Genomic DNA, 14,406 nt, shown 5'->3' with positions numbered 1-14,406 from the left:
CTGGAGCAGACGGACAGGGCGGATGCGGCCATGGTGGGGCGGTGGGGCTGGAGGAGGCTGTGAGTGTGTGAGTGTGTGTGAGTGTGAGTGTGAGTGTGAGGTGTTGGGCTGGCGGATTTTATACCCTCCTGGATGTTTATGTTGTCCAGGTGAAGGCTCACCACGCCCCCTTGCTTGTTGGTGTTTTGGGTTGTGAGGACCATCATTAGCGCCTGTTCTGTTGTCAGGACATGATCTTGCTCAGCTTGTAAACCTTGGACAGTTCCGGGCAGGGCTGGCTGTCCGTGGTGTGAGCCTGGTTTCCCCGGACACTTGTTGGGAAGGTGTGGGCTCCCTGTGGCTACCTCTGTGGCTTCCACCTGGCAGTTCATGTGCTGGGGCTCTGGGTGATGGCCATGGGCTCATGGGCCTGCTCCGTGTGTACCCCGCCTGGGTGTGCAGGACCCCACTTGGAACAGCTGGTCTGGCCTCTGATTGGGAGGAAAGAGGACAGAAGTGCATATTTTAGGGCACAGGCAATGTGGGGCTGATTCTTCCTGGACGGACTAATGAATTTCCGTGGTCTCGGTGTCAGCCAATGTCAGTGACCAGGAGGAGGATGCCCGTCGCGAGGACTGGATGTCCCCTCCCCCAGAAGAAGCCACAATGTCCCAGTGAGGCCTCACTCCGTAGGTCATTAGGAGGACCGGATTCAAGGACTGACCTTTGGGTCCTAATGCTCCTTCCTTGGAGCCTATGGTCAGTGGTCCTGGCAGAGGCAGGTCCCTGATGGGGCCCTGTGGGTGGGCTGAGGTTTAATCTGGAGAAGGGGGGCATGGAGGGTGATTTGGGGACAATCCATCGTTTTATTTCAAAACCAAAAGGGAATCTTTTTGGAATACAAATTGAGAATATTGAACTACCAGAAAATATTGGCAATATGTGTGAAAATATGAAAGTCCCCACGACTAAAGCAGGAGAGGGTACAAAAGAATCAAATATAAAATTCAAAACATTCAGAATTCCCATAAGCACATGGAAAGCTACTTGAGCTCATTAATGACCAACTGTTCTCAAATTAAAACATAAATATCTCGCGAGAGCAACCAAAATTTACCATGTTAATAGTTTCCAGTGCTGCTGAGTATGGAGACCTCACTCCTGGAAACCCCCAGCAGGCATGATTTTTACAGATTGAGCCCATAATATATAAAACATGTATAATTCCATCCATTTAAAAGCGTACAAGTCAGTGACGTCTAGCAAAGCCACAATCTTGTGCAACCGTGATCACCAGCTAAATCCAGAACATTCTTGTCCCTCCAGAAGGAAATCCTGAACTAGGAAGGAGTCCCTCTGCAGTCCCCGTCAGTCACTAATCTGCTTTCTTGTCCCTATGGATTTGCCTATTCCACACCTTTCACATGTTAAGGAATCACACAGTTCATGGCCTCTTATGTTTGACTCCGGTCACTGAGTGTGATGTTTTCCAGGCTCATCTGTGTTGTAGCGTGTGCTTGTGTGTCACTCCTGTTCCTGGCTCAGTAATATTCCAGGAAATGCGTTCACCACATTTTGTTTCTCTGTTCCCCAGTCAGCAGACATTTGGGTTGTTTCCGCCTCTTGGCTGTTGCAAATCAGGCCGCTACGGACATTTGTGTACAAGTTTTTGTTTCAGTGCCTCTTTTCAGTTCTTCCGGGTATATACCCAGCAGTGGCATGGCTGGGTCAGGTGGCAATTCTATGTGTAACTTTTGAGGAACTGCCAGACTGCTTTCCACAGCACCTGCAGCATTTTACATTTCCAGAATTTTCTCCACATGCTCCCCAGCACTGCTTCTGTTCTTTTATTTATTTATTTATTTTTTAAAAATGGTGGCCACCCTTGTGGGTATGAAGTGGCGTCTTATTGTGGTTTTGATTTACATTCCCCTCATGACCGATGGTATTGGAGTTCCTTTCAAGTGCTTATTGGCTATTTGAATATTTTCTTTAGATAAATGTCTATCAAAGTGCTTTGCCCATTTTTAATTGCATTATCTGTAGTTTGATTATTGAATTACATGAGTTCTTTATATATCCTGGATACTAAACCCTTATCAGAATTATGCTCTGCAAATATTTTCTCTCACTCTGTGGGTTGCCTTTCAGTCTCTCTCTCTATCTTTTTTTTAAAAGATTTTATTTATTTATTTATTTGACAGAGAGAGATCACAGTAGACAGAGAGGCAGGCAGAGAGAGAGAGAGAGAGGGAAGCAGGCTCCCTGCTGAGCAGAGAGCCCGATGCAGGACTCAATCCCAGGACCCTGAGATCATGACCTGAGCTGAAGGCAGAGGCTTAACCCACTGAGCCACCCCGTCATCTCTTGATAACATCCTTCAGTGCACAAAACTTTAACTTTTGATGAAGTCCAACTTATCTGTTTTCTTTTGTTGGGTGTCATAACCAAGAGAATTGTTCCCAAATCTAAGGTCATGCAGGTTTACCCCTATGTTTCCTTCCAAAGGTTTTATAGTTTCAGTACTTATATTTAGGTCTTTGATTGGTGTTTGAGTTAACTTTTGTAGATGGTATGAGGTAGGGTTTGACTATATTCTTTTGAACGTGGATGTCCAGTTGTCCCAGCACCATTTGTTGAAGAGACTATACTTTCCCCACAAAATGAAGTTGATACCCTTGTTGAAAATCACTTGATCAGATATGTATGTTTTTTTTCTACTTTCAATTTTATTCCACTGACCTATATGTCTATCATTATGCCAGGACCACTGTTTTGATCACTATAGCTTTGTAGTAAGTTCTATGTCTTCTTCCTAATTTGGAGGTCTTTTATTTGTTTTTCTTGCCAAATTGCTCTGGCTGGCACTTCCAGCACAATATTGCATGGAAAGTGGTGGAATTGAGCATTCTTGCCTGTTCCTGGCCTAAGGGAAGGCTTTCAGTCTTTCACCACGGAGGCTGATGTTTCCTGTGGGTTTTTCATTTACCCTCTATTATGTCAAGGAAGTTCTCTTCTCATAGTTTGTTGAGGATTTTAGTATGAGAGGACGTTGGCTTTTTCAGATGGTTTTTCTGCCTCAGTTGAGATGATCATGTTTCTTCCCTTCATCCTATCAATGTGGTGCATTACTCGGATCGGTCCTCATATGCTGAATTAGTCTTGCATTCCTGGGATAAACCCACTTGGTTATGGTGTATAATTCTCTTAACACCCTGCTAGATTTTGTGTGATTGTATTTTGTGGAAGTTTTACAAATCTTAATTTATAAAAGATTTTGATCTGTAGTTCTTTTTTCTTTTGTCTTCATCTGACTTTGATATCAGGATAATGCTGACCTCATAGAATGACTTAGAAAGTGTTTTCTCATATTCTGTTTTTTGGAAGAATTCAAGAAAGTTTAGTGTTAACTGTTCTAAAAGTGTTTAGCAGAACTCAGCATGGAACCATCTGGTCCTGGGCTTTACTTGTGAGGGAGGTTTTGGATTACACTGTGATCTCCTTACTTGTTTTGCCCGTTTCTTCTTGGGTCATTTCACTCACCTGAGATTCAAAGATACAAATAGATTGACAGTGAAAGGATGAAAAAAAGATATTTCATGCAAATAATAACCAAAAGAGAGCTGGATGGCTATAATAAAATAAGACAAAATGGACTCAGAGTCAAATATTGTTGTAAGAGACTAAAAATGACATTAGATATTGATAAAAGGGTCAACATATCAAGAAGATATGACAGTTATAAACAAATATACACCTAATAACAGACTCCCAAAATGTATGAAGTAAGAATGACAGAATTGAAGAAATAAAGAGTTTCAGTTCTACAATAATAGTTGGATACTTCAATAAGCCATTTCCACTAATAGAAAATGACATAATAGGACAACTAGATAGAAGGGCAGTAATGAAATAGAAGTCTTGAATATAGCCGTAAACTAGCTAAACCCAATGTGTGCATAAAATATTCGACTCAAGAACAGCAGAAATGCATGTTCTTCTCAAGTGCCCATGGAATACTTTCCAGATTAGACCATAAGTTAGGCCACAAAACAAATCTCAGTAAATTTTAAAAGATTGAAATTATACAAAGTTCTCTGACCACAGTGAAAAGAAAACCAACAACAGAAGAAAAATAGGAAAATTCACAAAATTAAACAACACACACTGAAACAACCAACAGGTTGAGGAAGAAATTGCAAAAGATGTTGGGAAATTCCTTGGGATGAAAGCAGATGACAACACAATGAACCAGTACTTACAGAATGCAGCAAAAACAGTGCTCAGACGCAGATTGATAGCTGTCAACACTTATAAAAAGAAGAAGTGTTTAAACCCATAACCTAACTTCACATCTTAAGGAACTAGAAAAAGGGTAGACTAAACACAAAGCTTGCAGAAGAAGGAAACAAAGCACTGATTAATTAAAAAGAGACTAGAACTACTACAGAGAGAATCAGTGAAACCAAAGTTGGTTCTTTGACAAGAGCAACAGAATGGACAAACCTTTACCTAGACTGACTAGAAAAACAGAGAGAAGACTTAAGTAAAAATGGGGACATCACTACTGACCTTGCATGAGTGAAAAAGGTTAAGTGAGAATACTAACTGGGCACCGAATAATTAAATGTGATGCACAAATCCTTATAAACACACAATCTACCCAAATCAGCACCCTTCCCGGAGTTGAGCTCTAACTATGGCTCTAAATTACTGATTAGTGCACTTTGATTTCAGCCCGAATTATCATTTCTTGTAGGGTGGGTCTGTCCCCTAGCAATGAATTCTTTTAACTTTCATTTATCTTGAAGTGTCTTAATCTTTCCTTCCTACATTTGCTGGGCAGGGACTTCTTGGTTGGCAGTCCTTCATCCAGCATTTTAAACATGCCATCCCACTGTCTCCTGCCCTCACATTTCTCATGAGGAATTGGTTGTCATTCTTCCCTCTTGTGGCTTTTAAGATGCTCTCTTTGTCTTTGGATCATTTGGTTATCATGTATCTTTGTGTGGACGTCTCTGGATTTATTCTACTTGGAGTCCATTTAGCTTCTTTGATGTGTAGAATCATATTGGCTTGTTGGTTGGTTTGTTTCTTTGTTTTTTGGAAGTTTTTGTCCATTGTTTTTTCAAATATTTCCCCCCTCCCTTTTGGGGATTCCTGTCACATGCATTTTGGTCTACTTGACCATGTCGTGCAGGTCTTGTTATCTCTGTTCATTTATCCTTATTCCTTATTCCATCTACTCCTCAGACTAGAGTAGTTCAACTGTCCTGTCTTCATATTTGCTAATTCTTTCTCCTGGCTGCTCACGTGTGCTATTGAGCTCCTCTAGTGAGGTTATCATTTCACTTATTGCAACTGGTTCAATAACCCTAGAAATTTTATGTGGTTGGTTCCTTTTTTTATACTTGTGTTTTTTATTGATAGTCTCGATCTGCTGAACATTATGCTCTTAGTTTCTTTTAATTCATTGCCTATGGTTTTCTCTGATTCTTAGAGTATATTAAGAGAGTTTATTTAAAGGTTTTGTCTAGAAAGTTCAATCCTTGGGCTTTCTCAGGGGCATTTTCTGCTAATTGCATTTTCCCTCTGAATAAACCATCCTTTCTTCCTTCTTTGTATACTCCATAGTTTTTGTTGAAAATTGGATGTTTTTAATATTATAATGTGATAATTCTGAATATCAGATTCTCTCCTTCCCTATAGTCCATTGCTGATTGTTGTGACCTATCGGTGTGTTTCTATTTAGTTCCCTTTTATTTCAGCCTGAATTATCATTTCTTGTAGGGCAAGTCTATCCACTAGCAATGGCCTCTATTAACTTTCATTTACTTAAACTATTTTGTAATGACTGCACTCTTTGTCAGGTGTGGTCACTCTTCTATTAGCCAGTGGTCAGAGGGTGATTTGACAGAGAGCTCCTTAATCACCTGGAGCCAAACAATATTTTTTCCCAGTCTTTGTGGCTGGACTCTTGTGTGATGGGACCATTCTCACAACCCTGGGCCAGGCAGTTTAAAGCTCTGCTTTCATCTTCACTTCCTGCCTGTCAGAGCTGGATGTGTAGCCCATGGTGAGTGCCTAGGGTCCTCTTGGGTCCTTTCTGAGCACAGGCCTCTTGGAGGCACGTGTTGGGTCTTCTGGACTTCCAGCCACCTGTGGAAGCCTGAAAGCCTTATTCCTTCAAACATTTCATTCCCCAGATTTCTGTCCTCAGCATTATGGGGTGTCATCTATTTCCTACAACTGATAACCCTTTTCCCAGGCAACAATGGGTTCATTTGACAAACTCTCTGTGTAGCTGCTTCTCGGCCTTGAAGGAGTTTCAAGTTATGAGAAATAAGGCCAAGTCCTTGGTATGGGTACCTCCAGAGCTACTGCACAGACAACCATACTTCTCAGAGAATGGGGCCCACTGTCTCTCTCCAGAACCAGGGCCCTCACTGGGACCCAGTCCACCAGGCTGTAGTCACTTTTGTGTTGATGAAGCATTCCCTTGGTTGTTGTAAACCTTTGACCATATTCCACAGTTCAGATAAAACTGATTCTGGCAGCTTTGCCAGTCTCTTCAGTGTTTCTGTGGAGGTGAGGAGGCTCTTAGAGTTCCCCATTTCCAGTATTCTCTGACATCACTCTTAGTAGGCACAATTTTTAGAAGTCCTTGTGATGGCAATTATTTGGTTGATCTCTCAGAATTTAAAATCAGCAAATGTTTTGACCTGGAATTCCCACTTCTAGGAACTTAGACCCAGTGAAAACACACTGGTGCACACAGGTAAGTGGTGAGGACCCTCACAGTGGTGTTTGGAACAATCAAAAGTAGACAGACTTTAGATGCCTGTCCCCCTGTTTCTGCATAAATCAATAAACCAAACATTTGGGATGCTATGTGTCTAGGCAAAAGGAGCAATGATAAGGTATTATTCCTTATCAAGTTGGCAAAAATAGAAAATGTAGGCCCCCCTGCTGTGAATCTTTGCTGTCATTAAGAGGATCCAGACCCTGATGTCGAGGGATGTGGAGCATTTTTTTTCATGTGTGTACTGGACATTTGTATGTCTTCTTTGGAGAACTGTCTGTTCATGTTTTCTGCCCATTTCTTGATTGGATTATTACACAACTGATGAATCACTGAAACTAATGATGCACTATATATGAGCTAATTTAACTTAAATTAAAAAAAAGAGGACCCAGACCCTCTTGTGGGCAATGCAACTTCCACATCACCATCTGACCCATTGCTCTGCATTTCCAGGAGTTCATTCTCAGATTTACTCATGCATGTGGGAAGATGCATCTGGCTGCATCTGGACACGTATGTTCACATTTCCTCCCCCCTTCTGGTCTAGACACGTTCTTACACTGTTCTGCCCTTTCTCCACTATCACTGTCTGTGATCTTTTTTTCCTAGCTGCTCTCTGCCAACCCAGCCCAGCAGGCAGGAGCTCCAGAGACTGTGTCCTGTTCTCTGCCCTCTGCATTCCAGCAGATGGCCTGGTGCCAGAACAGAGGACTTTCTGGTGTCTATGAATGTAGGCATGAGTTCAGGATGCCCACCTGTCCCAAGAAGACCTTCTGGACACTGGACAAACTGACTGCCAGTCTCCTCTGTCCCCACCTCCCAGCAAGACTGTGACCTGTGCTGACCTCTGGGACAGCCCCCACCTGTGCATGGGGAGGAGCTGCTCCTACTCACAGTGGGTTGGAGTCTTTGTTCTCAGCCCACAGGATTTTCCTGGAGCAAAGCTTCAGACCTGTCATGGTAGCCAGACCTTGGAGTGATGACCTGAAGTAGACATGGCTGGCTGGCAGAGCTCCCGGGCCCCCAAAGGCAGCAGTATAAGCCCCAGAGAGGAGTGGCAGAGACACAGTAGCCAGGGTGCTAGCTACTGGTCACATGACTCCCCTGGGTCCCCTGTTCCCAGATGAGCTGTGAATCCCCTTTGTCAACAAAACCACACAGGAAACAGAGGGAAAGGGCGCGAGACATTATTCAAGTACTCAGCAGATAGGGAGCTGCATGGTCTGACTGACCCTGGGGCAATGTGGGGCTGAGGAAGTCTCCTGCTGCCTATCAGGCCTGGGAGGGTCCATGGTCTCTCCCTTTCAGGGTGTCCTGGGGTGCTTTGGGGGCATTTTATGTGGGGAATGCAGATATGGCTGGGTCATCCCTGGAAGGACTTTCATGATGACAGATTCACTGGCTGGGAAAGGGAAGGGCTGGGCTTTGGGGCTTTTTCCTGAGTCAGGGTGGGGTTGGAGCACAGCAGCAAGTGGGGGTACTTTAGGGGATGGTCTAGGTGAGCTGGGCAGGACCCCGAGGGGAAGCTCATGGGCATGTAGCTAGCTGGGCTGGGGGGAGGGCTGGGTACACAGGAACTGTCCCAGAAGAGCCATGCGGGGGTCTCGGTGGCCACGGGAACTCCCATAGCCCAGGGGAGGCAGCAGGTAGGCCAGGGGACAGCCTGTGGAGCAGCCGCTGTGGCTCATGGTGGCCTGGAGTTGGGTGGGCTCAGGGTGGAGGTCGGGACTGGTCAGAGGCCCCTTTCCTGGGCAGCCTTTATGGCATCCTGGCAACAAGCCATATGGGTGGCTCTCTACTGTGTTTTCCCAACATGTCATCCCTCAGTTTCCTCCTCGTAAAGAGGGCGTGGGGAGCTCACACCTGCAGTTGATGCCTGCAGTTGTGCAGGTCTATGAGAACGGCTAGGGCTGTGGGAAGCTGGTGGTTTTTGCTGTGAACAGATCAAAGGAGTAGTGCATGGGCTCAGGGCACTCAATGCCTCGAGGCTGTGCAAGTGAGACTCCAGACTGGGGGACCGCGGAGCTCAGGGGCCTGGCGCCAGACACTCCAGGTGCCATCACCAAAGTGGGGCATGGGAGTTTATCAGCGTCCCTGCAAGGGGTCTACATGGCTAGATGCACGGAGGCAAGGGGCCTGAACCAAGGACAGGGCCCTGGGTGGTGTAGACCGAAACCAGAAGGGTCTTCACCAGCAGTGGCGGCATGGCCTGGGAGACTGGGGAAACGCCTGGAGATTCACAGGTCACTTGTGCAAACTGATCAGGGCCAGTGTTCCTGGGCTGAGGAGTGGACAGGCCAGTGTTGGCCACGCTGGCAGGTGATCTTGCTGGATGTCCCCACTCCTGTCCACCAGTGTCCTCACGTGACATCTCTGTCATCCTGACATCTGAGCAGCCCGCTGTTCACAGCAATTCAAGGCCTGATGGTTTCTCAGTTCACAGGGAAGTCCCCGCACCAGGTCTCCATGCCCTCAGGCTCCCAGGCGGAGTCCAGACCTATCAGGTGATGGCCTTCAGAGTCCTGCCCAGGATGGAATCCTGGGGGTCCTGTCACTGACCCATAATATTTTGTTTCAAACCTAGTTGTTTTCTTTGGGACCTTGGAGCAGTGCCTCCCCCACGCCACCACCTTTCTGCTAAATGGGTACAGCCCATAGGAGGACCCCAGGGGGACCCCAGGCCCATAGGGGCTGTGCTGCTGCAGCAACCAGGCCAGCTTGTCTGGGGCCAGTTTGCCCAGCTGGGGCAGTGGGTGGAAATGGGCCAGGGGCTGAGAACCCCCAGACCACGGCCCATGTGCAGGTGGCCAGCCTTGGGAAGCCCTGGGCATGCATGGGCCAGGAGCCCTGACCTTCCTGGGCCAGGGTGTGCCTCCCACCCCAGGGCCCTGCCCTGCGGGATTTCTCAGTCCCTCATTCCTAGAAATGTTCCCGGATGGAGGAGACCAATGTCTGGTCAGACCCCTGCACCCCCACCCCCATGAGGGTCGGAAGAAAGGAAGCAGATGCGCTGGTGAGTGAGTTTATTGGGGTGTCTGAGCAGGCGCCGAGAGGTCAGCAGTTGAGGCCACGGGACCCGAGCCGAGAAACTGGGAGGGAAGGGCGGGGGACCCCGAAGTGCTGGAGGCCCCTCCTGGGAGCAGGAGCCCTGGGGGGCAGCGGGGTCAGCGTTCTGGGGAGCTATTAAGTCAAGGTCAGGTCAGCAGACTGGACGCATGGAAGACCCTGTCCTGGGTGTGGGCAGCCACCTAACACAGGTCAGGACTGGACTGAGGGGGCGGGGAGGACCACGGTCACTGGGTGGGTCCTGAGCCCAGCTGGCCCCAGGGAAGACGGGCCCCATCAGCAGCAGGACTTCTGGGCTGAGGCGGGCACGCAGCAGGCGGGCCTGCACACGGGGCGGCAGAGCAGGGACATGCAGGAGGACGGTCCGCAGCGGGACGAGGAGCAGGGGCTGGACTGGCAGCAGGAGGGGGCCGAGCAGGGGGAAGGCCCAGAGCAAACAGGGGTGCAACAGACGGGCTTGCAGCAGACAGGGGTGCAGCAGACGGGCTTGCAGCAGACAGGGGTGCAGCAGACGGGCTTGCAGCACAAAGGGGTGCAGCAGACGGGCTTGCAACAGACAGGGGTGCAGCAGACGGGCGTGCAGCAGACAGACACACAGCAGTTTTCCTGGCAGGGAGAGGAGCTGCAGCAGGCAGGCTGGCAGGAGCTGATGCAGGCTGATTGGCAGGGACCAGATCCGCAACTTGCAGGGGTGCAGATGAGGGTCAGGCAGGAGGCCGGGGCACAGCATGTGGGGGCGCAGCTGCTGGACTGGCAACAGCTGGGGGCACAGCAGGGGGGCTCGCAGCAGCTCTCTTGGCAATTGTCCACCTGCCAGGAGGAGCTGGTACAAGCAGTGGGTGAGCAGACGCGGCTGCCACAGTTCGGGTCACTGGAGCAGACAGACAGGGTGGACGCAGCCACCACGTAGGTCCTGGAGCAGCAGGTGTCTGCCATGCTGGAGTTCTGTGCTGTGAAATGAGCAGGACAGGGGTGTGTGTGACCAGTGTGTGAGTGGGGTGCTGGGGGCATCAGGGCTTTTATATCTGTCCCTGGGGTGCTGAGCCTCACGTGAGTCTCCCCAGCCTTCCTTTTCCTTGTTATTGCTCCAAGTGTTTCCTGACAACCCTCATTAATTGATTTGCTGTAAGATATTTGTAACAGCGTCCCCAAGACGCTGAATGTGTCTGGTGATGGCTGCTGGCTTGTGTCCAGAAAGCAAACGCCGAGAGGCAGATGTGGGCTGACTGGCTCACGGTCAGGTGTGTGTAAAAGAGAGGCTCCTCTTTCCATTTTTGCTTGTGTATCTGTGGTGTGAATTCTGGTGTGCTCTGCACAGGGCCCAGACACACCTCACCAAACAAGGGTGTGTTGGCTCGGGGGACTGCCCCCTCCCCTGCTCCACCTGCAGACTCAGACCCTGGGGGGGGGGGACTCCGACAGTCCACCCCAGACTGCCCTTGTCCCCCGTTCATCTCGTGATTACCAAATGATGTGCCTCTTCTGTTCTTGAGCTTTCCGTTTTATTATTTATTTATTTTTAAAACGTTAATTTCGTAAAGTTTTTATTTTTATCACCTGGTGCTCGTCACAACAAATGCTCTCTCTAATCCGCACCCTACTTCCCCACCCACTCTGGTGACCATCAGTGTGTTCTCTAGAGTTAAGTCTGTTTATTGGTTTGTCTTTTCTTTTCCCCCCTTTGCCCATTTGTTTGTCTCTTAAATTCCACGTACAAATGAGATCATATGTTATTTGTTTTTCTCTGGCGTATTTCACTCAGCAGAATACTCTCTAGCTCCGTCCAAATGCAAATGGCAAGACGGCATTCTTTTTTATGACTGTGCAATATTCCATTGTCCATAGGCACCACATCTTCTTTATCCGCATCAGTGCACGGACATTTGGGATCATCCCATAGTTTGGCCACTGTAGATAATGCTGCTATAAACACCAGTGTGCATGTATCCCTTTGAGTTAGTATGTTTGTATCATTTGGGGAAATACTCAGAAATACAGTTGCTGGGTCACAGGGTAGCTCTATTTTCAACTTTTTGAGGACCCTCCACACTGTTTTCCAGAGCGGCTGCCCCAGCTTGCATTCCCACCAACAGTGCACAAGGTCTCCCCTTTCTCCACACGCTCGCCAATACCTCTTGTTTCTTGTGGTGTTGATTTGAGCCATTCTGACTGGCGTGAGGTGGGATCTCACCGGGGTTTGGATTTGTATTTCCCTGATGCCGAGTGATGTGGAGCATCTTTTCGTGTGTCTGTTGGCCCATTTGGGTGTCTCCTTTGCAGAAATTCTGTTCATGTCTTCTGCCCATTTTTTGATTTTTTGGGGTGGTGAGTTTTACAAGGTCTTTATAGATTTTGGATACTCACCCTTTATCAGGTGTGTCATTTGCAAACATCTTCTCCCATTCCGTGGGTTGTGTTTTAGTTTTGTTGGTTGTTTCCATTGCGGTGTGGAAGCTTTTTACTTTGGTCAAGTCCCAACAGTTAATATTTGCTTCTGTTTCCTCGCCTCAGGAGACATGTCTAGAAACATGTTGTTATGGCCGATGTTACAGAAATTACCATCAATGTTCTCTTCCAGGATTTTTATGGTTTCAGGTCTCACATTTAGGTCTTTCATTCATTTTGAATTTATTTTTGTGTGTGGTGTAAGAAAATGGTCCTGTTTCATTCCTCTGCATATGGCTGTCTAGTTTTCCCAACACAATTTGTTGAAGAGACTGTTTTTTTTTCCATTATCTGTTCTTCCCTGCTTGGCCGAAGTTTAGTTGACCCTATAGGTGAAGGGCCATTTCTGGGTTTTCTACTCTGTTCCATTGATCTATGTGTCTGTTTTGTGCCAGTGCAATACTGTCTTGTTGATGACAGCTTTGTAATAGAGCCTGAAGTCTGGAATTGTGATGCCACCAACTTTGGCTTTCTCTTTCAAGATTGCTTTGGCTATTCATGGTCTTTTGTGGTTCCAAACAAATGTTCGGATTGTTTGTTCCAGCTCTGTGAAAATGCTGGTGGTACTTTGATAGGCATTTACTGAATGTGTAGATTGCTTTATAGAATATAGACATTTTAAAGATGTTTGATTTCCAGTCCATGAACATGGAATGTTTTTCCAATTCTGTGTCATCTTAATTACTTTCACCAGCATTTTATAGTTTTCAGATTACAAGTCTTTCAACGCTTTGGCTAGGTTTATTCCCAAGTACCTTATTATTTTTAAAAACATTTATTTATTTATTTGAGAGGGAAAGACCGTGCATGAGCAGTACGGAGGAACAGGAAAGAGAGAGACTGGGAATCTGAAGCGGACCCCCTGCTGCGGGGGAGCCCAACTCAGGGCTTGATCTTACCACTCTGAGATCATGACCTGAGCCAAAATCAAGAGTTGGATGCTTAACTGACTGAGCCACCCAGGCACCCCCGTATCTTATTATTTTTGATGCCATTATAAATGTGATTGATTCCCTAATTTCTCTGTCTGCTGCTTCATTTCTGATGTGTAGAAATACAACAGATTTCTGTACATTGATTTTGTATCCTGGCACTTTACTGAATTCATGAGCCAGTTCTAGCAGTTTTTTGATGACATCTTTGGGTTTTCTATATAGAGTATCATGTTGTCTCAAATAGGGGAAGTTTGGCATCTTCTTTGCCAATTTGGATGCCTTTTATTTCTTTTTGTTGTCTGATTACTAAGGCTAGGACTTCCAACACTAAGTTGAACGACAGCGGTGAGAGAGGACATCCCTGTCATATTCCTGACCTTAGAGGAAGAGCTCTGTTTCTCTCCACTGAAGATGATGTTCACTGTGGATTTTCTTATATGGACTTTATTATGTTGAGGTATGTTCCCTCTATCCCTACTTTGTTGAAGCCTTTTTCATAGATGGATGTTGTACTCTGTCAATCTTTTTCTGCATCTGTTGAAATGATCATGTGTTTCTTAGCCTTTCTCTTATTGATGTGATTTATCACATGGATTGATTTGCAAATATTGAACCATCCTTTGAATAAATCCCACTCAATCATGGTGAATTTTCTTTAATGTATTGTTGGTGTTAGAGAGGAGAAGGGAGTTGGGGTAAACTGGAAGGGGAGGTGAACCATGAGGGACTATGGACTCTGAGAAACAATGTGAGGGGTTTGAAGGGAGGGGGCATGGGAGGTTGGGGGAACCAGGTGGTGGGTATTAGAGAGGGCACGGATTGCATGGAACACTGGGTGTGGTGAAAAAATAATGAATACTGTTTTTCTGAAAATAAATTAATTAATTTAATTAAAATAAAGTAAAATAAAATAAAAAGATCAAAAAAATGTATTGTTGGATTCAGTTTGGTAGTATCGTATGGAGAATTTTTGCATCCATGTTCATCAGGGGTATTGGCCTGTAGCTCTCTCTCTCTTTATTTTTTTTTTTTAGCAGTGTATTTATCTGGTTTTGGTATCAGGGTAATGCTGTTCTCATAGAATGAATTTGGAAATTTTCCTTCCTTTTCTATTTTTTGAAATATTTGAGACAAAAAACTATTAGCTCTTTAAGTGGTAGAATTCCCCAGGGAAGT

At 46.2% G+C, this 14,406-nt stretch overlaps 2 protein-coding genes across 2 annotated transcripts in view; one reads left to right on the top strand and one right to left on the bottom strand.

Moving 5' to 3' along the window:
• LOC132012462 (keratin-associated protein 10-8-like) overlaps positions 1–10,786 on the bottom strand; it is a 43,258-nt gene extending 32,472 nt beyond the window's left edge. The window contains exon 1 of the mRNA XM_059392493.1: positions 10,148–10,786. Within this exon, the coding sequence (XP_059248476.1) occupies positions 10,148–10,786 (639 nt within the window). The remainder of the gene's footprint in view (positions 1–10,147) is intronic.
• Positions 1–14,406, top strand: part of TSPEAR (thrombospondin type laminin G domain and EAR repeats) — a 239,321-nt gene that overhangs the window by 52,287 nt on the left and 172,628 nt on the right. The window lies entirely within an intron of this gene.

This window comes from Mustela nigripes, chromosome 2, assembly GCF_022355385.1.
Source record: "Mustela nigripes isolate SB6536 chromosome 2, MUSNIG.SB6536, whole genome shotgun sequence".
Classification (NCBI taxonomy): Eukaryota; Metazoa; Chordata; class Mammalia; order Carnivora; family Mustelidae; genus Mustela; species Mustela nigripes.
Note: the sequence above shows the minus strand (reverse complement) of the source record. Positions and strands in the feature narration are given on the sequence as shown.